The sequence below is a fragment of the Osmerus eperlanus genome, chromosome 27, assembly GCF_963692335.1.
Source record: "Osmerus eperlanus chromosome 27, fOsmEpe2.1, whole genome shotgun sequence".
Classification (NCBI taxonomy): Eukaryota; Metazoa; Chordata; class Actinopteri; order Osmeriformes; family Osmeridae; genus Osmerus; species Osmerus eperlanus.
In genome coordinates this window covers 1617050-1642740 of record NC_085044.1, presented here as the reverse complement: position 1 = coordinate 1642740, position 25691 = coordinate 1617050, and the positions used below count along the sequence as shown (strand labels likewise).

The 25691-nt window shown below is 40.8% G+C and overlaps 1 protein-coding gene across 3 annotated transcripts in view; it reads left to right on the top strand.

Moving 5' to 3' along the window:
- The window catches only part of opcml (opioid binding protein/cell adhesion molecule-like), a 159259-nt gene extending 137092 nt beyond the window's left edge, over positions 1–22167 (top strand). For all 3 annotated transcript variants that reach the window (XM_062453095.1, XM_062453096.1, XM_062453094.1), the window contains 4 exons: positions 19544–19678; positions 20104–20224; positions 20876–21027; positions 21450–22167. In XM_062453095.1, the coding sequence (XP_062309079.1) occupies positions 19544–19678; positions 20104–20224; positions 20876–21027; positions 21450–21550 (509 nt within the window). In that variant the 3' untranslated portion in view covers positions 21551–22167. The remainder of the gene's footprint in view (positions 1–19543; positions 19679–20103; positions 20225–20875; positions 21028–21449) is intronic.
- The last annotated feature ends 3524 nt before the right edge of the window (positions 22168–25691 follow it).

Below are 25691 nucleotides of genomic sequence, written 5' to 3'. Positions count from 1 at the left end.
GAGAGACAGAAAGAGAGAGACTGAGAGCTTGTTAAAACCAGAGAAGGAAGGAAAGAGAGAACATAAAGGGTCAAGGACTAAATTCTTAAAAGCTTCGGTTTCCCCCCAGAGGTGTCACTGCCAAGCCTGCTCTGTGTTTGATGCGCCAACCAGAAGACAGGTGCAAAGTGTTTCTGATGAGCTGGGCACCTCCTTATCCGGCATCATAAATCAACCGCAAACACGGTTAATTACTTACCAACTTTCATGTTTAATAACTGAGAGAGAGGAGAGAGGAGGATGAGGAAGGGGGATTGTTACTGCAGGCACATCAGTGTTTCCCCCCCTCCTCCTTTTTCTTTCCAAGTGAACGGAGAGAGGAGCAAGATCTTAGGATGAAAAGTGTGTCACCCCACACACACACACACACACCTCCGCACCTCACACACACACACACACACCTCCGCACCTTAGCCCCTCACACACACACCTCCGCACCTTAGCCCCTCACACACACACACACACACCTCCGCACCTCACACACACACACACACATCCACCTCCGCACCTCACACACACACACCTCCGCACCTTAGCCCCTCACACACACACACACACACCTCCGCACCTCACACACACACACACCTCCGCACCTTAGCCCCTCACACACACACACACCTCCGCACCTCACACACACACACACATCCACCTCCGCACCTTAGCCCCTCACACAGACACACACACATCCACCTCCGCACCTCACACACACAAACATCTCCCAGGCTCTTTATTATGGCTTAATAACATGTCATCTTCAAGTTATTCCTCAGAGTGAATTTCCGAATAAAATGTTGCTAGTTCATCACCGTGTGTCCCATTTCACAGTTGGAGTCAGAGAGGGGAATTTTTTATTTACTGTCAGTGGTAAACAATTGAATAATCGTCTCTTACAAATTTAACTTGTGGACATTATTTCTCAAGGAGGACTGCTTTCAAACGGACTTCTCCCCCTGTGCCTGTTCTCTCTGTAAATGCATTCATAAACTAAATAATTTTAACACTTGTCTGTATTAAGTGTGTCTGTGCTAAATACTGCACGTTCTAATCAGCAATGTACAGCCTTGAATATAACATGGCTCAGGGGCTCTTTTAGCAAAAGGCGAAAATGTTCAAACGTTTTGAGAAAAACTCAATCCTATATCTTCAGAAAGCTAGAATTTTTTTGGCATCTCTGATGTTCTGCTTTCAAGTAAGACGTCTGATTGGACAGGGCCCTCGCAGGAAAGGAAGCCCAGTGTAGATGTAACTACATGCGGTTCAACCAGCACTCATTGTTTTGAGGTTGGACATGGGGAGGGTTGCCATCCATCCTCCAGACCCAGGAGTCCCCTAAGTGAGCTAGGGAACACAGTCTTAGTCTCGACCGCAGGGTGTGAATCCATTAAGGCTCTTTTTTATCCAGTTACATGTCAATACTTTAATCCACCATTGGGCATCTTCCCAGCATAGAAACCACTGAAAAAGAAAACACAGTACCTTACCTCTTTAAACCCAACTACCGTGTTGTCTTGTGGTTGTGTTGTTTTAGACAGGCTTGCTAGGGAAAGACGTATGCATGAAGGATACATCTTACTAAACTTCAACCTGTTACAATAGCGCCCAAGGTGTGATTTGAAATAACATCTTGTTTTTCTGGGGGTTTTCTTGAGGACCTGCATCTGCTTGGAATTCAACATCTCCACTCGTTTTCGTCCTTGGTTTTCTTCATGGCTGCATCTAGCTTCCGTACATAGATGCACAAACTTAACAGAAATCGTGATGAGTGCATTTTTTCATCTAACTTCTATGTTTCTGGGTTCATTGTTGTTTGTAATCATTGTTTTTTTATGTCAGTTTTCTATTCTTTTTTATCCTTGAAAACGGGCACTTACGTGAGAATATTATCCATTTAAAGTGAGTTTCTTCAGAAACTGTATACAGGCCAGACAATATATTGTGCTACTCTATTCATGCAGAAAGTAGAAAAGGTACAAGTTGTTGTGTTCTTAATGAAAATCCAAACAAGGGAATGGCTATCAGCGAAGACTCATACAATTTGCATTCCATATTCCATTCAATCAATTACATTTGATTAGTCTAATATCAGACCATGATGAAAAGTAAAAGCCGTAATCTCCAGACCACTCATCCACAAACAGTATGTACACTTGTATAGACACTTCTATTCAAAGCGACATACAGGGGAAATTTGAACCTGGGACCTCTCGTGTTCTAAATGCTATAACCACTTAGCTATAACCAACCCGATTAAACTCTATTGAAGACAAAGACTTACTCAAAACATGTAGAAAAACACAGTTAAAAACATCTTCTTTTTTACAAAACACAAGTTTACTTTTTCCTCCAGCTGTAAATCCCACAAGTACAGAAGCTTGGTCTCTCCTGGCCTCCTCTCCTGGCTTCAACACAAGGTGTGGTGGAGCAGGGAACCAGACTGGAACCAGGCCTGGTTGGAACTGTTTAACAGTGCACCAGATGCAAAAACAGATGTGCTTTTTTAACGGCACTTATTAATAATGCATCCATCCCCTCCCCTGGATGAGTCTCCATGTCTGCTGGTGTTTAAGGAGTCAGTCTTGCCCTTTTATTGGATACCAAAAAAAATAAAAAGGTTTGGGATACATAGCTGGTTTCTTGGAGGCAACTTTATGAATTCATATAGGAATTTACTGTTCATGCTTTGTCACAGTGATGGCTTGATGGTTCCTGGGAATTAAAATTGTGATGAATTGTCATTGTCATTTATTTACACAAGGGCACCTTTTAACACATGAAATCAAAACAAAAAAACTGATTTGAAATACAGAACAACTGCGCCACGTGAAGCTAAGAAGCATTGATTGACTGTTTGTTTTCTAGAAGGTCATGCATTTTAAATGAACGAGAAGAGTGTTGAAATTGATGGAGGCATTCACCAACTGAATTATAAAGTCAGACTGGGTGGGCGAGGTGTGTGTGTGTGCGCCCAGAGTATTTATTCATCCCTTGGAACTTAGTGTAAGAAATGTTTAGCAGTCACTCATTGACCATGCGGACCATCTTATTACTAGATGGCATCACGTCAAAAAACGAACGATGCGAGGGTGGTTTGTTCAAATAGTTCTTGGAAGTTGACCATTGTTTCCTGTCAGGTCTGGGACTGAAAAACGGCCCGGGACTTTGAAACACAGACCGGCCCACAACCATGTATTATTATCATATATATTTATTTATTTTTGCATTATGCCGCGGCCGTTTGACTGGCTGTTCGGGAAATCTCCCGACGGCCAGTCCGAACCTGATTCCTGTACACAGAGGGATTTATAAAACAAGGGAGACGGTATCAGTGTACACACCTTGAACCATCAGAAAGTTATTTGATGACTTTGCTTTTTACTATGAGCACAGGAGTGAGATTGCAGCCAAATCAATTTGTCATCATACCCCTTCTGTTTGTGTGCCTTAGTTGGAAAGGGCCTCTAGAATGGATTGCTGAGTCAGCTGCAAAAATCATTTTTGCTGCCTGCTCCACAGTGTGTTTCTCTGCCTTCCTGCGAAACTATTTTATTTACATTTCTGGGACAATTACAGGCAGCGTCTATCTACTGGGTTTTGTTTAGTTTTCACATTATTTATCCAAACCTCACTGCAAGTGACTTCATTTAAAAGTGACTCAAATGGCTTCAACATAATTATAGAGTTATCTCGCCATAATTAGGCCATTGTGAAGAAAAGTGTAACCATTTTTCAATATACCACTTGTTATGCTCTGCTGAGGAAGCAAGATTTTTATCATCATATATCAAATTGAACTGCCCCCATTCTGTCAATGTCTAGAAAGCCTCGCCAAGAAAGTGGAAATAGTTTCTTGGCTGCAAATGGTCTTTCTTTCGTTCTTTTTTTTTTTTTGTAGCTCAGACAGCATTTGGGTCACAAGCAAGTGCAAATCCAAGCAAATGTAGTTTTTAAAGAAGACCCATTTAAAATAAACATAATGGTTCACCTCACTCTCCTGCTGTCTGCAACCTGACTGTTAAGATTGTTTCCGTTTTGTAGTTTGAAATTGTAAAACACCTCTGAACCACACAGTGCTGTTAGGTTTCATGTTTACATTGTTTACATAAAACTCCTAGAAATTAGGGAACTTGATGAAAACAAGGAAGGCTTAAATGTCTTAGTTTTTTTATAAGTGTTTCTTTATAATGCTCTGATTATGCTTCAAGTTTATTTCAGTTTGTAACAAGTTAAGGTACAGGTACATGAGCCTTTTTTAGTCCTCTTTTATGTGTTTTAAGTGAATTAGCCATTACAATTCAATTTTCTCAATACATCCAAAACACACATACTTTGGTAATTTCATCCAAATCACACATACACACATACTAACCCCTTTTGTAATTTCCTCTTTAGTCATTTAATCCAAAACACACATACTAACCCCTTTACTAATTTCATCCAAAACACACATACTAACCGCTTTGGTAATTTCATCCAAAACACACATGCTAACCCCTTTGCTAATTTAATCCAAAACACACATCCTAACCCCTTTGCTAATTTCATTCAAAACACACATACTAACCCCTTTGCTAATTTCATATAAAATAATAATTTCCTCTTTGGTAATTTCCTCCAAAACATGCATACTACCCCCTTTGCTAATTTCTCCTTTGTTCATCTCACCCAAAACACACATACTAACCCCTTTGCTAATTTCATCCAAAACACACATACTAACCCCTTTGGTCATTTCATCCAAAACACACATACTAACCCCTTTGGTAATTTTTCGGTCGTTTTCCATCCAAAACACACATGCTGACCCCTTTGGTCATTTCTTCCAAAACACACATACTAACCCCATTGGTCATTTCTTCCAAAACACACATGCTAACCCCTTTGGTCATTTCGTCCAAAACACACATGCTAACCCCTTTGCTAATTTCCCCTTTGGTCATCTCATCCAAAACACACATACTAACCCCTTTTGTTCATTTCATCCAAAACACACATACTAACCCCTTTGCTAATTTCCCCTTTGGTCGTTTTCCATCCAAAGCACACATACTAACCCCTTTGCTAATTTCTTCCAAAACACATACTAACCCCTTTGGTCATTTCTTCCAAAAAACACATACTAACCCCTTTGGGCATTTCTTCCAAAACTCACATGCTAACCCCTTTGGTCATTTCGTCCAAAACACACGCTATCCCCTTTGGTCATTTCTTCCAAAACACACATACTAACCCCTTTGGTAATTTTTCGGTCGTTTTCCATCCAAAACACACATACTAACCCCTTTGCTAATTTCATCCAAAACACACATACTAACCCCTTTGCTAATTTCATCCAAAACACACATACTTAACCATTTTGGTAATTTCGTCCAAAACACACATACTAACCCCATTGGTCATTTCTTCCAAAACACACATGCTAACCCCTTTGGTCATTTCGTCCAAAACACACATGCTAACCCCTTTGCTAATTTCCCCTTTGGTCATCTCATCCAAAACACACATACTAACCCCTTTTGTTCATTTCATCCAAAACACACATACTAACCCCTTTGCTAATTTCCCCTTTGGTCGTTTTCCATCCAAAGCACACATACTAACCCCTTTGCTAATTTCTTCCAAAACACATACTAACCCCTTTGGTCATTTCTTCCAAAAAACACATACTAACCCCTTTGGGCATTTCTTCCAAAACTCACATGCTAACCCCTTTGGTCATTTCGTCCAAAACACACGCTATCCCCTTTGGTCATTTCTTCCAAAACACACATACTAACCCCTTTGGTAATTTTTCGGTCGTTTTCCATCCAAAACACACATACTAACCCCTTTGCTAATTTCATCCAAAACACACATACTAACCCCTTTGCTAATTTCATCCAAAACACACATACTTAACCATTTTGGTAATTTCGTCCAAAACACACATACTAACCCCTTTGGTAAATTTACCAAAACACACATGCTAACCCCTTTGGTAATTTCTTCCAAAACACACATACTAACCCCTTTGGTAATTTCCTCTCTGGTAATTTCATCCAAAACACGCATACTACCCCCTTTGGTAATTTCTTCCAAAACACATACTAACCCCTTTGGTCATTTCTTCCAAAACACACATACTAACCCCATTGGTCATTTCTTCCAAAACACACATGCTGACCCCTTTGGTCATTTCGTCCAAAACACACATGCTAACCCCTTTGCTAATTTCCCCTTTGGTCATCTCATCCAAAACACACATACTAACCCCTTTTGTTCATTTCATCCAAAACACACATACTAACCCCTTTGCTAATTTCCCCTTTGGTCGTTTTCCATCCAAAGCACACATACTAACCCCTTTGCTAATTTCTTCCAAAACACATACTAACCCCTTTGGTCATTTCTTCCAAAAAACACATACTAACCCCTTTGGGCATTTCTTCCAAAACTCACATGCTAACCCCTTTGGTCATTTCGTCCAAAACACACGCTATCCCCTTTGGTCATTTCTTCCAAAACACACATACTAACCCCTTTGGTAATTTTTCGGTCGTTTTCCATCCAAAACACACATACTAACCCCTTTGCTAATTTCATCCAAAACACACATACTAACCCCTTTGCTAATTTCATCCAAAACACACTTACTTAACCATTTTGGTAATTTCGTCCAAAACACACATACTAACCCCTTTGGTAAATTTACCAAAACACACATGCTAACCCCTTTGGTAATTTCTTCCAAAACACACATACTAACCCCTTTGGTAATTTCCTCTCTGGTAATTTCATCCAAAACACGCATACTACCCCCTTTGGTAATTTCTTCCAAAACACATACTAACCCCTTTGGTCATTTCTTCCAAAACACACATACTAACCCCATTGGTCATTTCTTCCAAAACACACATGCTGACCCCTTTGGTCATTTCGTCCAAAACACACATGCTAACCCCTTTGCTAATTTCCCCTTTGGTCATCTCATCCAAAACACACATACTAACCCCTTTTGTTCATTTCATCCAAAACACACATACTAACCCCTTTGCTAATTTCCCCTTTGGTCGTTTTCCATCCAAAGCACACATACTAACCCCTTTGCTAATTTCTTCCAAAACACATACTAACCCCTTTGGTCATTTCTTCCAAAAAACACATACTAACCCCTTTGGGCATTTCTTCCAAAACTCACATGCTAACCCCTTTGGTCATTTCGTCCAAAACACACGCTATCCCCTTTGGTCATTTCTTCCAAAACACACATACTAACCCCTTTGGTAATTTTTCGGTCGTTTTCCATCCAAAACACACATACTAACCCCTTTGCTAATTTCATCCAAAACACACATACTAACCCCTTTGCTAATTTCATCCAAAACACACATACTAACCCCTTTGCTAATTTCATCCAAAACACACATACTTAACCATTTTGGTAATTTCGTCCAAAACACACATACTAACCCCTTTGGTAAATTTACCAAAACACACATGCTAACCCCTTTGGTAATTTCTTCCAAAACACACATACTAACCCCTTTGGTAATTTCCTCTCTGGTAATTTCATCCAAAACACGCATACTACCCCCTTTGGTAATTTCTTCCAAAACACATACTAACCCCTTTGGTCATTTCTTCCAAAACACACATACTAACCCCATTGGTCATTTCTTCCAAAACACACATGCTGACCCCTTTGGTCATTTCGTCAAAAACACACATGCTGACCCCTTTGGTCATTTTGTCAAAAACACACATGCTATCCCCTTTGGTCATTTCTTCCAAAACACACATACTAACCCCTTTGGTAATTTTTCGGTCGTTTTCCATCCAAAACACACACACTAACCCCTTTGCTAATTTCATCCACAACACACATACTAACCCCTTTGCTAATTTCATCTAAAACACACATACTAACCCCTTTGGTCATTTCATCCAAAACACACATACTAACTAACCCCTTTGCTAATTTCCCCTTGGGTCATTTCATCCAAAACACACATACTAACTAACCCCTTTGGTCATTTCATCCAAAACACACATACTAACCCCTTTGCTAATTTCATCCTTGAGAATCTCATAGTAATCTGAATATGCTATACTGGCAGTGTCAATTTCTCAAAACATTTTGATGTCAGTAATATTCATTATTTTCTTCCTCTTCTCCTAATTAACAATTCTGAAACCTAGGGCCAATGTAAAGAACATGAAAGGCTTGCTCTAAACCGTTAAAATTATATTACGAACCCTTCAGGGAATATTGTTAAATATTGTTTTAGGAGTAAAGAGGGAGACAATGACTTTCATTCAATTCATGTCTGGATTGTAGTTAGCTTCTGGCAACATGCAGCATGTTTGATGTGGGAATCTATAGTAGCATTATTTATGGTCTTTTCTCAGTAAAATCGCTCGTAGTCATTTATTTATACCATGTGTCTTTTAAGGTGTTATCTTCCAGAGATAAATAGCCTGACCATATCACTGTAGCAGAGTGGCCCGAGAGAGTCTTGTGTGTCAAGACTGTCTTAGATGTGCTGGGTAGATCAATGGATGATTATCAGTGGCCATTGATGTATTGTTAAACGCATAACCAAGAACACTGCATATTAAATATAACAGAATTATGTCCGGTGGTTATGCATGTAGCTTATGATAGCTCTGGTTAGCTCCAGAGCTGTAGTGAAAGCAACTTGGTTAATCAGCTACGGATACTGATAGGGCAGATAAAGGTCTACGCCTAGACAGCTTTATAAACATTTTTAGAAATTGCTCTCATGCCAATGTTTGAAAAATATTAATACAGTATTGATTATATGTTGTAAAAATTATGATTCCAGGTTGTAGAGGTGCTACATTAATGCAGGTGGTTTTTAGATATATTCCCATTAACACCATGGTGTTGACTGTGCTATAACTAGATTTCAGAAGAAGGGAAGCTAAATCAGACCAATTACTGTTCTTGTGTGCTGCAGCAGAAAGAACTGTTGTTTTTGAACCCCCTGCAACACAAAGCTCAAAAGTTCTCAACACACTGCACTAATTTTGACAAAATATTTAATGATTTTGGTGACAAATTTACCAAATATCACATGAATAAGACAGTTAAATTCTCCACCAAGCTGATAAGCCGACTTGGGTTTGGCACAGGGAATTTCCGGAAGTTCAGAGACTACCAGCCCGCATTTCTCTCTCATTTCTCTCCCGTGTGTTCTTGCTAAGCGAAAGCTCTCTCGGTGACAAGCCAGGGGTGACAGATGTCCTCTCCCTTCCGACGTCCTGATGCAGTCGCCCCCACCTCCTCAGCAGGTGACAGGGACTCTCAGGTCCATCTGAAAAGGGAACACACTGAGATGCTGTCAGACTTTTGTTATAAAAACGCAGGTTCCAGTCACTTACCTTGAAAGTCACAGCCTGTCAACCAGTTGAGGCTAAGCTACTAAAATTCTATGTTTTGTTTTGACTTCAAGTGGGAGACTTAATTGGGATGGTGATTATGCAGTTGAATATGGATTTCACTGTGGGTGCTTTTATTATTTGAAGAATTCAACGTTAAGTTACTTTTATATCCACAGTCCTGCTGAGGAGCCTGGTTGAAGACGTGTGGATTTGAGCCCACTCAGGTGTCGTCCTTTACCAGCAGTGTTGTGTGGTACACTGTGGATGACGTTCAATATTTACATTTAGTCATTTTAACAGACGCTCTTATCCAGAGCGACTTACAGTAAGTACAGGGACATTCCCCCCGAGGCAAGTAGGGTGAAGTGCCTTTCCCAAGGACACAACGTCATTTGGTTGGCATAGCCGGGAATCGAACTAGCAACCTTCTGATTACTAGCCCGATTCCCTAACCACTCAGCCATATGACTCCCCATACGGTTACAATATATATCTTGACTTGTAACTCTAACGAAACAAACAAGCCTATTCAACGTAAAGCACTCGGTTTGTGCTCTGCTGCGGTGCCGAATGCTTAAGAGTTGAAAGATGAAATTGCATTTCGACGGCCTTCTTAATGAGAGCCAACTGTACTCTTGTGCTTGCTTTCAGACACTCCTCTTGGTTCACTCAATAGTCTCTAACCTCCTTTCTCTCTCCCAGTCTAGCCACAACCATTACAATCCCACAGGCTTTGCTACAGTGTCCCTTAACTTCCCCTTTCTTGTAGAATTCAGAGGAAATAAAAAATGTTAATGAACAGTTCAATACACTGTACCTCTCTGGTCCCTGAAGCACTGGCTAATGGGTTGTGGTCTCGGGGGCCCTTCCACCATATTACCTCTCCTGCACCACGTCATTACAGAGTCCTGTTATGCTGCGTTTCACGCGCAATCACTCCTTTTTTTCCATGTTATTAAACCAGTCGCATACCTGATGAAGCCTGAACAGAACATGTTTTCCCAGATCGCATCATTCTCTACCTCTTATCTCAAATGTGTGACTTGGATCCCAGGGTGGGCCTTTCCACCCAGCAGGAGCGAGCCACCGCCAAGCCTCGGCGCTTGAACGCCTCGCTTGCGGGGTTCGTTATTAATTATCATCAGGTGCGATTAACTAGCTGATGCAACCACGTGTCCTGGGATTTCCACTTCCCCCCCCCTCTGGCGTGTTTGGGGCTCCCGGCTCGGTATCTGATAAGTACAGACCTTTTGGAGGGAAACGCAGTTGCCGCCAGCGCTCCCGTCGTCTTTAATTGTAGAATGCGACAAGCATGAAAGTACATTATTTAAAAATATATATGTATATATATACATACATCAGGCTGGAAGTGTCTGAAAATGTATGACGTTTAAAAATCCCAGGACTCAAATTGTTCAGTTACGTCTTCAGAGTCTCATGCAGCTTTGCCTGTTTTTTAGATTAGCCGTTTCCAAAAAACTTACCTGGGAGTTTGCCGGCGAGATACAAATGCTTCTGTGGTTCTGGAGCTTGATCAGGTCATTACCAGTAGTAGAAGAAGTAGTAGAGCTAGAAGCCTTTTCGGTTTGTAAATTGGTGGCTGCTTACGATATACAAACATCCCCCTTTGCTTATTCAAGAACACCACTGGCAAGCCTGTGACACTCACTCAAAAGGACCACACAAATTCTCAAGTGCCACAGCTGGGCTATAAATGTGAATAAATCATATTGATGTCTCCTATTCCTGGTACAAAAGGATGATTCCAAACATGTCTGACCACACTAGCGGAGGAGGAGGAAGAAAAGGAGAGGAGGTAAAATGGATGGCAGAGCACTCTGGAGGGTCTGTCAGGTGTCTCTCTCTCTCTTTCTCTCCTGCTGTTTACACCTCTGAGATGAACCCCTCCACAACAGCCTGGAGACAGACTTCCAATGATACGGTAATCACTCTCCCAGGCATCTCTGGGGGAGAGGCATTATATTAGAGTAATTGATTGGCAGTCAGTAATCAAAACCCAGTTGTAATTAGACCCTGTCTCGTCTATGACTGACTGTCCTAATGAAGATGTATTTATAAATACGCTGGGGCGATTTGTTGTGAGCCAGGCTGGAGCCTGGAGGAAGACCAAGGAAAGGTTTTGAGGATGATGATTGGTCAGCTTGAACAGTGTCACCATGGTGACCTATTACTTATCCACAAGCTGATTGGGCAAGGGGGAGGGTGGTGTGTGGTATGAGATATGATTCACCCCACCAGGGCATAGTAACCACCACTGTTTTATTGGCATTTTGAACAGTTGCTCAATACGCAATCAAAATCATTCTGCTTCTTTCTATATGTCATTAATGTCCCTTGATGTCACAATGTCATTAATCAAATAGACACTTGATTGTTTTTTTTTACCACTAATGACAAGAGAGACAAAGGAAAAGAAAAAATAACATGATAAATGTCACACAATATTATCAGTGTTTTAATGTTTCATGTCTGAAATGCACTTCACCAGTCGCCATCATCATATGGTGTGTGTGTGCGTGTATGGATGGTGACTTGCGATATGCCAATAGTAGAGAGATTCATCTTTAAAAGGGTGTTGCAACAACCACTTCACATACATCTGAATGGAAAGTTTGCCTTTTGGACAAATGATCAGACAAATGATGGGAAATCAGATCAATCTTTTTTTTTGCAGCATGCAGTAGTGATGCAGAGATGCAACACTAAATCAGATGAATACATTTTCAACATAGCATGCCATCATAATCTATCCTACCATCAAAGTACATTCACGTATTCTTTGTTCTACATATACATTATATTCTGTAGAACGAGACATAGGGGTAATGAACGCGAGTTAACACTTTGGCGTCATGGGATCCCCAGTCCTGCTTTGAAATATTTTGTCTCGCAGTGAAATGGGACTGACTGGTGCCCTCACATTACTTCAAGCATAACTACCCCCATATAATGTGTCAGCAGTCCTTTAATTGGTTTACGCAGACAAAAGTCATTGTCGCACTTTGAAAACCTATTATGAGCTATCCAGGGATGATTGCATATCACAATTAGATGTGTTGACAAACATTAATAATGGTCAATGGTTTATTATGAAATCATTAGCGCTCGGGAATCTCATTATGACCAGAATGTCATCCTGTAATGTTTTCATATTCGTTTCCTCATAACGGCAGTGACAGAGAGGTAGAACCACTGCAGGACATCGGTGTCTGTTAGTCAGCCAGGGAAGGGGAAGGGGAAAGGTCAGCGAGGGAGGAGTGAAACTACACAATGTTTCAGAGAAAGGGTTTTAATATGCCAAGAACCGTTTCAATGACAGACGCGGAGCGGAAATATCTTAAATCTGTTTATACCTTGCTCGCTCTGCTGGAACATGGCCTGGGTAAAGAGAGAGTGGTTCTCTCTCGTGTGGGTTCTCTGTGGGTTCCGTTGCCACAAACAAGCTCAGTCGAGCGTTCTTTAAAAGGGATGTTCTGTGAGAGCAGTGTGAAGAGAAAACCATGCATTAGTGATCTTTGAATCGTGCATCATTACATTTAGACATTTAGTCATTTAGCAGACGCTCTTATCCAGAGCGACTTAAAGTAAGTACAGAGACATTCCCCCGAGGCAAGTAGGGTGAAGTGCCTTGCCCAAGGACACAACGTCATTTGGCACGGCCGGGAATCGAACTGGCAACATTCAGATTACTAGCCTGATTCCCTAACCGCTCAGCCACCTGACTCCCTTCATGCTTCCATCATGCTCTTAAACAATACATCTAGGATTCTCCCCAGAACACTTTCAAGTCTTCATACATTGTAGAAATGTTTTTCATTGTCATAACTTCCACCAAACGTATGAAAATGAAGTCCTTCCACGGAGGCAGAGCAAGAGAGAGTTATTGAGACGTTGAAACCAGCCCTATTCATGACAAAAACATTCCCAGTTGGGACCTTTTGTAACTATTGAGCCTGTGTTTGCAGTGCTGATTGATGAGTTTGCCAGGTAGGCAGTAAACATACTTGAACACCTTGTTCCTTCTTCACAAAGCTGTACCGTAGCTCTTTGATGTGGCTTCAGACCACAGTACAATGGGCTAGATTTTTCTACGATTGCCATGACAACCCTGGAACCCTGTTGGACTTGCCGCACACAATGGCTCTGGATGGAAATGACTTGTTTCATCAAGAGTATATCAGAAGCTTAGAGTTGACATCTCAAGCCAGGCTTGAGCAGTTTGAAGCCTGCAGACGTTATTAGCGAGAACTCTTTATGTCAATTTTCAAGGCCCTTACTTTACAGTTGGTCTAACGTCAGGTGAAAGTGTGTGTGTGTGGGGGAGACAGAGTATACCAAGGACAGATGGCAGCTGGGTGAGGGTAGGATAGTGACCAGCTGGGTGAGGGTATGGTAGTGACCAGCTGGGTGAGGGTAGGATAGTGACCAGCTGGATGAGGGTAGGATAGTGACCAGCTGGATGATGGTAGGATAGTGACCAGCTGGATGATGGTAGGATAGTGACCAGCTGGGTGAGGGTAGGATAGTGACCAGCTGGGTGAGGGTAGGGTAGTGACCAGCTGGATGAGGGTAGGATAGTGACCAGCTGGGTGAGGGTAGGATAGTGACCAGCTGGGTGAGGGTAGGATAGTGACCAGCTGGATGAGGGTAGGATAGTGACCAGCTGGATGAGGGTAGGATAGTGACCAGCTGGATGAGGGTAGGATAGTGACCAGCTGGATGAGGGTAGGATAGTGACCAGCTGGATGAGGGTAGGATAGTGACCAGCTGGATGATGGTAGGATAGTGACCAGCTGGATGATGGTAGGATAGTGACCAGCTGGATGATGGTAGGATAGTGACCAGCTGGATGAGGGTAGGATAGTGACCAGCTGGGGAGCATAACACATAACACCGGTTGAGCTTTTAAGAGCATGCAGTCAAGTCGATACAGGAATCAGCAGTTTGGAACAGAAGGGTGGTGTGGTCCTTTTTGCAGGTACGGCAGAAATATGTTCCTCAGCTCTCAAAGCAGTCTGTTTTGAAGGTTCTTAGGGAGAACTTCTTTTCTTCAATATATTGGTTGATTCAAAGGCAAAATGGCTTTAGTACAAAGATGGTACACAAGTAGTTTCTAGTGTATGTATGTCTATAAATAGAATAATTAATACTAAATGTGATCATAAAGAATAATACATAAATTCAATGTGTGCTGTTGGTTCCGAGCAGTTTTGTGCATGCATGCCTGCAAACGCAGAAATTCATAACATCAACGAGAAAATTATAAATTAACTTGACTCACTTCAAAAGTGAGTGTGCAAGTATTGGGTCTGCACATACAGTACAATAAATAATGAGCATGGAATATGTAATCATTTTAAAAGTGTTCAAACCCAGGACTTTCAGAGCTTGGAATCTATATCGTACACAGTTTGAGAAGTTGCTGAATGTCCTCAGGCATTTATGCCTTTGTGACATATCTGATCACAGCAGCTTTTGTGAATGTGAGGTTCAGACAGTTACATTTACATTTAGTCATTTAGCAGACGCTCTTATCCAGAGCGACTTACAGTAAGTACAGGGACATTCCCCCCCGAAGCAAGTAGGGTGAAGTGCCTTGCCCAAGGACACAACGTCATTTGGCACGGCCGGGAATCGAACTGGCAACCTTCAGATTACTAGCCCGACTCCCTCACCGCTCAGCCATCTGACTCCCATCTGACTCCCAGTTGGGTTGGTTTAGACCAGGGGTGTCAAACTCATTTTAGTTAACCCTTGTGTTCTCCTCGGGTCGTTCTGACCCATCAGTCATTGTGACCCACCGTCGTATTGCGACAACTTTACCGCATACAAAAACAAAGTGAAGCATTTTCTTTTAACCGTCGGGCTGTCTCAGACCCCCCACATTGCGAAGGTTAAAAGAAAAGTATTTTTATTTGTTTTTGTATTGGGTAAAATTGGGTAAACACAATGATGGTTCGTTATGAACCTTTGGGTCATGTGACCCGAAGGCAGCACGAGGGTTAAGGGACCACATATTGCCCACTTTGATCTCAAGTGGGCCAGACCAGTAAAATCCTAGCATAATAACGCATACATAACGACAATATTTCTTGATGTTTAAATCATTGGTGAAGGTTTTTGATGATAAACCCTATTTTAAGGTCTTTCTACAATAAACTAGAAACATAAAGACCAAAAACTCAGACATCAGCCCACTGTTTATCTTCCTGGGCTCTCTGCTGATTCCCTTGCTTTGTGACGCGTTTGACGTCAAATGCGTCACAAAGCGAGCAGCGAGCGCTGCTGCCTGTGGCAATGAGCGCTTCTGCCTCTGGAGCAGACATCGCATTTACGCTGTTTTTGAAGCAAATAATGGATCGATTAAAAAAATTACAAAACGTTTGTACTTGTAAACCTGCATATTGTTAATAGACATTTGGATTCGGAATAGCAGTTACTTGCGATTTATATCTTTCTCATTTACAAACTTAGCAAAGACCGGATCCTGCCCGCGGGCCGTATGTTTGACACCCCTGGTTTAGACTGCCAGTCATTCGTCTTGGAATGCTTCAGATTAATAACTGACATGATAAACATTTAATAACCATAGTGGCTTATTCAGTCTACTGCATAGTTCAGTGGCAAAAGTAGAAGACTGTATAACAATAATCACAATTGAATAAGTAATTAGATTTAATTGACACATAACTTCAACCGTTTTTTATCAGCCGTAGCCTGTAACTGACACTGGAGGACAAAGATTAGCTACATTACAAAGTAAGATTGTTGTGCTGGTTTGATGCCAGGATTGAACTGTAAATCTTTTGAGTAGAACTTGGTTCCTTGCCTCAGTTAATTACTACATCAGAACAGGGAAATGCTGAGAATACCTCGTTGGGCGTTTATTTTTAACATCACTTTATTGTTTATGTTGCTGAGGGAGGGAGTGTATGTGTGTAATATTGCAACCCATGTTAATGTTCAGAAAACCAAAACCCCCAGCTCTTAGACAAGCATCAGCGCTTCAGACGAGCTCACCTGAATGTAACGTTGCGAGCCGCTAGTGTTGATGCTAATCATAATAATGTGGCCGGGCTCTCACAAGCCGCCAACGGACACTGCGCTACTATTAAAACGTTGGTGATTTTACTTGCAGATCACATACACTAGCTAGCAACCATTAGTATCACACAGGATATCTGTTCACTAGCACAAATGTGAGCAAATTCCTCTACCTCCTTACTTCCGAGATAATAGTTTTGAACAGTGATAAGGAAAACAAACTTCTTGGATAAACAGAAGATAACAGGCGTGTTCACCTCCTTCAGGTCCACTGGCAGATTAAAGGAGGATTCGATGCTTTGAGGTGTTTGACGCCGCTACACAATCTGGAACAATTGCAGGCAGTCAACCTTACCTCAAACAAACTAGGCCTGAAAATGCACTGGAATTGCACTGTGGAAGCAACATTGATGTTTCACAGTGTGGGAACAGCACAAATTAATGTTACTGTCATTGTCTGTTTATCATTTTAATTAACAGTATCAGAAGATGCATGCTGTTTCATTGGCCGCAAGTGGCATGTAAAGTCAGAAGGGGAATCTGCTACTGTTTTTAGTCCAAACTAAACTTTGCAGTGATCTTGTAACCAGAAAATGTTTAATGGATGTTTTATGAATTACGTTTTTTTATGAAGTGTGTAGCCTATAGCCTAAAGTCTGCGGGCATTTTCGTCACATATGACATGTACATTATGATGCATTATGTTTAGGTGCGTTACCTTAATATACCACCTACTACGTCAAGTTCAAGTCTTTTATTGTCTGATGCACAGAACAACACAGGGTCAGACTGGGCACTGAAATTCTTTGGACAAGACAACGCAACCTGGCATAACATGACATAAGTACTCAGAACATAGATTACACCTATGATAAGCTAACATATGATATAATAAACATCCTAAATATACAAAATAATAAACAATACAGTATACTAAAACTATAATACACATAATATCCTATACTAACCTTATAACCTATTCAAACCTAGAGAGAAGTAGGGTACAATTAGTGCAAATTGCTGATTGTGCAACCAGTTGCTGAGAGTGACAGTGTGTAAAGTGACTAGTGTGAGTGTCGACAGTGTATCAATGTCCATATCAATGTTCATTCAGAGTCATATAGGTAATCTGCAACCGCCAAGGCTCGTTCAGTTTTTTTGCATGTTTGATATAAAAAACATCAATCTGTAGATGGAGAGAAAAAAGATAGAGAAAAAGATACTACTGGAACAGCCTGTGTTGAAACATTTGTCCAACGTTAGTAACAATAGGCTAAACTATAGTTTCTACCATGGAACCTATTTTAATGCAGTGATCTGTCAAAAAAATGTGTAATCCACAGACCATTCTTATGCCTCGAAACTAAGAATTGTGATAATGACTTGCACAGCAGATTAGACGTCAGTTAACAGTGAATTAACAGTGGATTAATTACTGTATTTTTTAAATGTGCCTGATGAGAAATGTGGCCCTAATCCCATTAAGACAGTGCCAGTCATGCATTGACAAAACCAAGAGTCCAGAAAAGACATGCCAAAAAGCTACAATACATCTAAGAAATACCTGCTATTTCATAAGACATATGTTTTATGTATTGTATAGAAATGATTTCCAGTGCATGTACTTTCCACATCCTCAGATGGTGAGGAACTACAATGACGACCACCTCTGTGCTCTTAAACTACTGTGAAGGGTGCAACAGCCTTGGTTGCTAAGACAACTCGTTCTACAGCAGAAAACGTTTCAGCAACCATTAATTATTCTTAATTGCATACCCGAGTTGTTGAATTTTTATGCACTGTTGTGGGGAAAAAAGGAATATATATATATATGGTAGCGTTTGCGACGGGGTGATGTGCAGAACAAGGACCAGGGTGCGTGAAGCAGAGGATAATGCAAAAACAAAGTAAACTCTTCCAACATACAAAGTATTCATTGTCTCAGTGTGACAAAACCACGTCATCAGCTTGTCATGGCCGTATAGTGTGTTGACGTCTGTAGAAATATCTTTTGAATCAAATATGGTCAAGACAATAATCTTAAAAGAACATGATTAAAAACTTTGTAGAAGCCTATGAAATTGATTATACTAAGTGTATAACTCTCATTTGCCAATATAATACGTTGATTGACACATACATAATGAGTTGTCTTGTAGGGTGAATGTTTATAAGACAGAGCAATCTGACTGATTCAGCAGGTTATAAACACGTGTTTATTTGGCTTTGGCCCCCAGCCAGAGCATTGATTTGGCTGGGGTGAGGGCTAAAATACTACACACAGATTCTCCCTCAAAACTGGAACTATTTGAGAATAACCTTGACCATCACTCACACCAACATCGCCTGCAACCATAAAAAGTTAAAAAAAGTAATGGCCAATAACTCAGTTTCCAATTTTTTCTCTTCATAAATGTAGATATGCCTAATGAAAATTTTCAATTATCTGTAATTCCAGTCGCAATGGCCCCACCAGCCCACAGTTGAGTTAAAAGCTCCACACTGATCGGCCCAGAACCTTCTCACCAATCCCAAGTCAGCTGCTGGCAGAGCTGTGGGTCTGAGCTTGGGGAAAATATAATGAGATCTTGCTAATGTAGAGTTATTGTGGGAAGTGACATTTCCCACTGATTAGGTTTAGGTTATCTCTCAAGTAAAGATGTTTCTCTTTCCCTTTTTAGCCACATCATCACACCCAGGCGCATTCGCACACGCGTGCCTGTGCAATTAAACATAATTTATGATGTTTTTCATGAACACAGGCTTCTGATTAATCAATTAGTGCTTATAATTTCATTTCCCCCGTTTTCTATGCTTCAACGCGTCCAGTGGAAAGCAACATAAGGATCCATTTTCAATCAGATCTGTTTGTGAATGTAACCAATGTGGGAAAAGCCAGGGGTAGTTTTCCATCTTTCTCTTACCTTTTCTATGATGTCTTCTGTGTGATGTTCTTGCCTATGACTGATATACCTTTCGCCTTCTCGAGTAATGCAGTTTTTGTTCTTGGAAGGCATGCTGTTGATGCAGCCTAAGCAAAACATGTTCTATTTTTCAGGACATACGTTTGTCAACGAGGGAGAAGTGGTGGATTTGAAAGCGGTGACCAAGGAGCAGTCAGGGCATTATGAATGCATCTCCTCCAACGACATCTCTGCCCCTGATGTGAAGGCTGTCCAAGTCATCGTGAACTGTAAGAACCAAAACTGCACAGAATACACACACCACCAGCTTTTCTATGGTCTGAAATCTTGCCATGTTGTCAGAAATGTCAGGGAGATGTGCAGGACACCGATCTGTTCTGCATGTTTTTATTGGGGTTCTTCAGTGGAGGAACCCATGTGAGGTTCTTTAGCAGAGGAACCCATGTGAGGTTCTTTAGTGGAGGAACCCATGTGAGTGTGGGAGAACACACATCCTCCACAGAGGATGGCCCGTGAGAGAACCTACCTCAGCACCGATAGACTTCAAGCAGGAATTGAACTCTTTAACCTTCTAGAGGCGACAGTATAAACAACTCTGCCATAAAACAATATGTAACACACCCTACTCATCCTAGAGAACTCTTCAAATGATGAAAAATAAAATCCAACCCGCCTTGTGTGATGGTATTCACAGATCCACCCTCGATTTCCAAGGCCAGAAGTACGGGAGCCCCAGTGGGACAAAAAGGAGTATTACAGTGCGAGGCCTTGGCTGTGCCGAGAGCGGATTTTGAGTGGTACAAGGAGGAAAGGAGGTGAGTGTCTTTCTGTTCTATAACTCAGAGTTGAGGGGGGGGGAAGGGGGGAGACAGAAATACAGAGAGAGAGAGAGGGATCTTTTACTATTCAAAACATGGCTCATGACTACCAAGCATTATTATTCTCGCATAATTAGTTTGTCAATGGGGCTGTGTTGCTTGGACAACCTCTGAGCTAGTAGAGGAAGGGGGAGTTATAATGAACAAGCACGCTTTGCAAAGGAATATTGTTCCGAAATGAACCGGCGCAGTCCAGTGAGCCATGGTCATATTAGCGATGCAGCCACTGAGAAAACGTTAGATGTTTGTTGCAGACTTCCGCTTTGTGAAACTTGTTTCTTCTCAGTGACTCAGTACATTCAAGGTCACACGTGATGCTGCACATGTAACAGACTTGACCTTTTCAAGGACACATGGTTTTACGGGCTTTCAGACAGTGCAGTGCACCCACAGTTTTAATGAAGTTATATGGATGTATCTTATGAGGGCGGTTCCTGTAGACTTGGTAGGGTTTTGAACCCTGTATCTAGACCAAGTTGTTGGCATGACACTGCTACTAGTTTGTTTTTTCCTTTCCAGTGAGTCTTAGTTGAAGGTTGAGTGTTTTGACTAACTACAGGGTCTGTGACTTGAATGTGTCTCTTGCAGGCTCTCCAATGGACTGGATGGGGTGAAGATAGAGAACCAGGGTAAACAATCCATGCTGATTTTCTTTAACGTATCAGAAGAGGACTATGGAAACTACACGTGTGTTGCGAGGAACACGATGGGAATCACGAACGCCAGCATCATCCTCTACGGTCAGTCAAAGTTACTGCTTTACAACTTGGGAGTCAGGTGGCTGAGCGGTCAGGGAAGCGGGCTTGTAATCGGAAGGTTGCCAGTTTGATTCCCGGCCGTGCCAGATGACGTTGTGTCCTTGGGCAAGGCACTTCACCCTACTTGCCTCGGGGGGAATGTCCCTGTACTTACTGTAAGTCGCTCTGGATAAGAGCGTCTGCTAAATGACTAAATGTAAAATGTACAACTAACTGGATTAACAAAAACGTATGAATAAGCCCACATAGTATATACTATTTCACGTTGAATTTGTGTTGCAGAAATGTATTTGTCTTAGATCGTTTATACAACAGTTTATTGTAACAATCCCGTTTGTGTCAGTACCCTGTGTTGTGAGGCCTTGCTCTGTGGTTGATAGTGACCATGACTGTCTTTCCTCCAGGGCCAGGAGCCATGCATGACGTCAACAAGGCCGTCCTGTTCCCCCCCTGCTCTCTATGCCTTCTGCTGACTGTTACTTTGTTGTACCTGCTCAAGTTTTGACGCACCAACCTCAAGTTTCTCAGTGTGTCTATCCGCCACAGAGACAAACTTTTAGTCCCGCTAAGAAGACAGGAAATCGCGAGAACACCTTTTGGTTTGCACTTCTCTTTCTTTTCAGCTCTGCGTCTGATTTTGGATGGGCGGACGAGGAGCCGTTGCTAGGGGTGAGGGTGGGCTCGTAACTAAGGGAGCAGCTGTACTAGGAGGTTTGTTTCCTAACCTTTTTGTATGTTTGAAGGGAAGACAGGAGAAAAAAAAAAGTGATGTACTTCATAGTTGAATGATTTTTGCCCAATATTGAGGTGTAAATTCAGATTACTGGTGTGTCATGTCCTGTTAAATATCTGTAATATACCATGTTTTTTTTATTATGTTGACAAAATATGGAAAAAATGCAATGTGATTGTTCAATTTTACTGTATTTTTACAGTTGTATGCAACAAAGTAACAACCCCATTCACTATAAACGATGTTATGTAGAAAATAGTACTATAATTTGAGGCAAAATCATGCAGCAGTGACTACTGTGTTTCCCTGTGTTAAAACTGCTAAAGGCACTAATCAGACATTAGTCACAGTAGACATTTTTGAAGCAGTATTCACCATGAACAGCCAAGCTAAAGACAAATACATTTACATTACATTTAGCAGACGCTCTTATCCAGAGCGACTTACAGTAAGTACAGGGACATTCTCCCCGAGGCAAGTAGGGTGAAGTGCCTTGCCCAAGGACACAACGTCATTTGGCACGGCCGGGAATCGAACTGGCAACCTTCAGATTACTAGCCCGATTCCCTCACCGCTCAGCCACCTGACTCCCTGACAAATGGTTTTAAAGTAAGTGTTGGGACATACGAAGCAATCTGATGGTATAAATGAATGGAGTAATAGAATTAAAAGTAGGCATTTTCCATGTGTTTATCTTACTAATTGATCTTAAAAAGTATTGACATGATCATGATCTCATGCCTGTCCTTGATTTAGGGTCACTGTACAATGTAGGGCACAAAGATCTCAGCTCTAGTCAAAACATGTTATTCTGTCTTTAACAAGCACTGGTTTGTATTTTATTTATTTAAAAAGAAAAAAAACTTGAGGGTTGGTGATTATTACATCAGAAAAAGTTCGATTTTCAGTGTGTGTTATAGCTATGCCATCGGTTTCAAATGTGTTATTTTGACACGTGAAATGTAGTGAGACGCTCCTATTTTTGGTAAATTCTTTATTCACATTGTCGTAATTTATTTATTTCCCCTCTGCCAATCCTTCTTTTAAAAGTTTATTTTTTATGTAAATCATTTGAGCAAATTCCACATAAAGCCTAGTATGTCCCCCATTTACATTAAATGCACAAGCTAATTATTCGACTACTTCTAACCTCTGTCACTATGAACAAGAACAAGTCAAAACTGTAACTGGTTTGATTTAAGCAGCAATGTTCACTTTGTACTCAGCACTAAATTACAGCATATAAATATGGGCTTGTACTTTTTATTGTTGTTCAGATGTGATCTTTGTAATGACACATGTTTTGCAAAACCTGATGAACTGTATTACTTGTAATCGAAGGCTAGGGAGTCACCCTAGACTTCTGTATTGATCAGAGATTGTTGGAAATGCTATTGATGTCAGTAAGTTTGAGTCATTTCATTGTTTTAATCCCCTATTAAAATGTTAATGGTACCAGAGTGTATTTTAGCTACTTTATACATTTGTATTTGGTTAACATTTACATTAAGTGTACATCAACTACCTTGCGCTGTATAGCAGCAACATGTTGCTGCTATAAACTATGTTGATTAGTTTAGAGCGTATATTACTTCACACATTTTAAAAAGTCTCCAAACGTGATGTTAAAATGTGATTAGGTTACATAAAACACACTGATGTATCGGTCATGGTACGTAAACTGGATGACTGGCACTGCATTATTGACAAATGCGAAATTTAGTTTGGAACACGGTAGATTTGATTTAAAAAAGCATGGGGGGAAATCTAACTAATGAAAAGTTAGGTTGTAGACGACTTGAAACGCGAACACGTGTTTATCAAATGTGTATCACAGCCTCCGAGTTGATGAGAAAACCACTGTCCTGTTTTACCAAAAACTATTTTATTGTTTGAACGTTTAATCAAGGTAATTTTTAACGAGCGGCTCTATATTTCGGACGGTACACAAATTGCATTTGTTTGAATCCTAGAAGACTCCACGCATAACTCTGTCGACTATTTTGTTTTACAATGTGGCTACATTTGTATGCGCTGTAAAAACGTTGTTCGTGTAAATAAATAGCCTATGTGTTTTCTGAAATTAAACACTGAAAATGATCGTTCACGAGTCATAACAAGGGGATCGCCTCTTTGTTCTCTTGGCGATGACTCGTGAACGATCATTTACCTCAAAATACGAACATTTGAACCCTCTAGTCTAGTACGAAACATTACCATTTTCCATCTTGCCACGGTGATTTGGAGTGTTGTATAATGCAAGTCATTGCTGGTTGTCGAAGCACTTAGCATTATCCTGAAACTCTGGTAGACAGAAATATATTTAGTCATTTAGATTCACAAATGGTAGTTTGAGGTACTACATCTGTTAATAATTAAAATCATTGATCACATTCATATTACTGGCTACCAACACAAAGCTTTACATCCAAGAAAATGTAGGAACTAAGCTTGAGATTGGAAAATAGTATGTTAAGTAACAGCCTGATCAACCTAAATTTAAACTGCCACAGCAGTTACAAGATTATCATCTCAGGTACAGGCATGACATCCATACCACTGGCAAAATTAAAGTTGTTAGAAAATGTAATTTAAGACACATTAAAGGTGTTAGGAATGTTTATGCAATCCTCTTACAGCTGTGTGTCCTCTGTGGTAGGCTCACTAAACCACATCACCTTCTCGAGTGGAATGACAGATTTATTTGCAGTGTTGTGGGGTAGTGAGGGATTTTGAACACTTCTCAAATCGTTGGCGGTAAGGAGAGGAAGATGTTTTGTAGCATGTTATTAATTCACCACTGGCTATTAACTAGCACAGTCCACTTAGATTTACTTTTTTTGTTTAATTGTGTTCATTACGTGCAACACGTAAGTAAGTAACTAATTAGGGACATCACAACCTTGTCTCGATGACAGCTGTCGTGATGCAGACACCTCACAGCACAAACTATCCATTTGGGGAGAACTGACATGTTCACAATAACAAACTGAAAACTAATTACATGGCAAATCATTTTAAGCAGTCTGTTTTTTATCTGACAAAGTGAAACTGTGAATGTTCGGTTAAATGAGAAAAAGTTACATATCCAATTTATTTGAAGAGATACTGTACGTGAAAAACTTTATTAAATACTAATTACTTTTATTTTTGTTTTTTGTTAAAACCTTAAGTTTGATACCACGCTCAGCTTAACACATTTAATTCCAACAATTCTTTGCTAAAGGTTTTTTGTTTGGTTTTCTTCTTTGAAAAATACTGGCTACCCTAACGAAACATTTGAAGAAATTCCATTAAAGTTGTATTTTTGAAGTAGGCTGAAACTGAGGAGTTTGGTTCCTCTAAAGTGCAAGTAAGAAACGACTTAATTGTTGTGAACTGAACTATATAAGTACTAAGGATCTAGATTTGCACTTGGGGTGTCCGGGTAGCTCACCGGATAAGTGCATGTACCAGAAGGCTAAGGCCTTAGCACAGCGGCCTGGGATTGAATCTACCCCAGGACCCTTTGCTGCATGTCTGTGTCTCTCTCTCTGTGTCTCTCTCTCTGTGTCTCTCTCTCTGTGTCTCTCTCTCTGTGTCTCTCTCTCTGTGTCTCTCTCTCTGTGTCTCTCTCTCTGTGTCTCTCTCTGTGTCTCTCTCTGTGTCTCACTCTCTGTGTCTCACTCTCTGTGTCTCTCTCTCTGTGTCTCTCTCTCTGTGTCTCTCTCTCTGTGTCTCTCTCTCTGTCTCTCCCTCTCTCCTATATTTTCTATCCCTCTACACCGTCTCTATGAAGAAAAAATAAAAGCAGAAATTAAACAAGAACCTCTAATATTTGTTGTACACTTTTTTTTTTATCCATGCAATCTTCATCACTAATAAATCAAAACTTTTTTCAATAATTATGTCAGTCATGTGTTTGTCCCTTAGT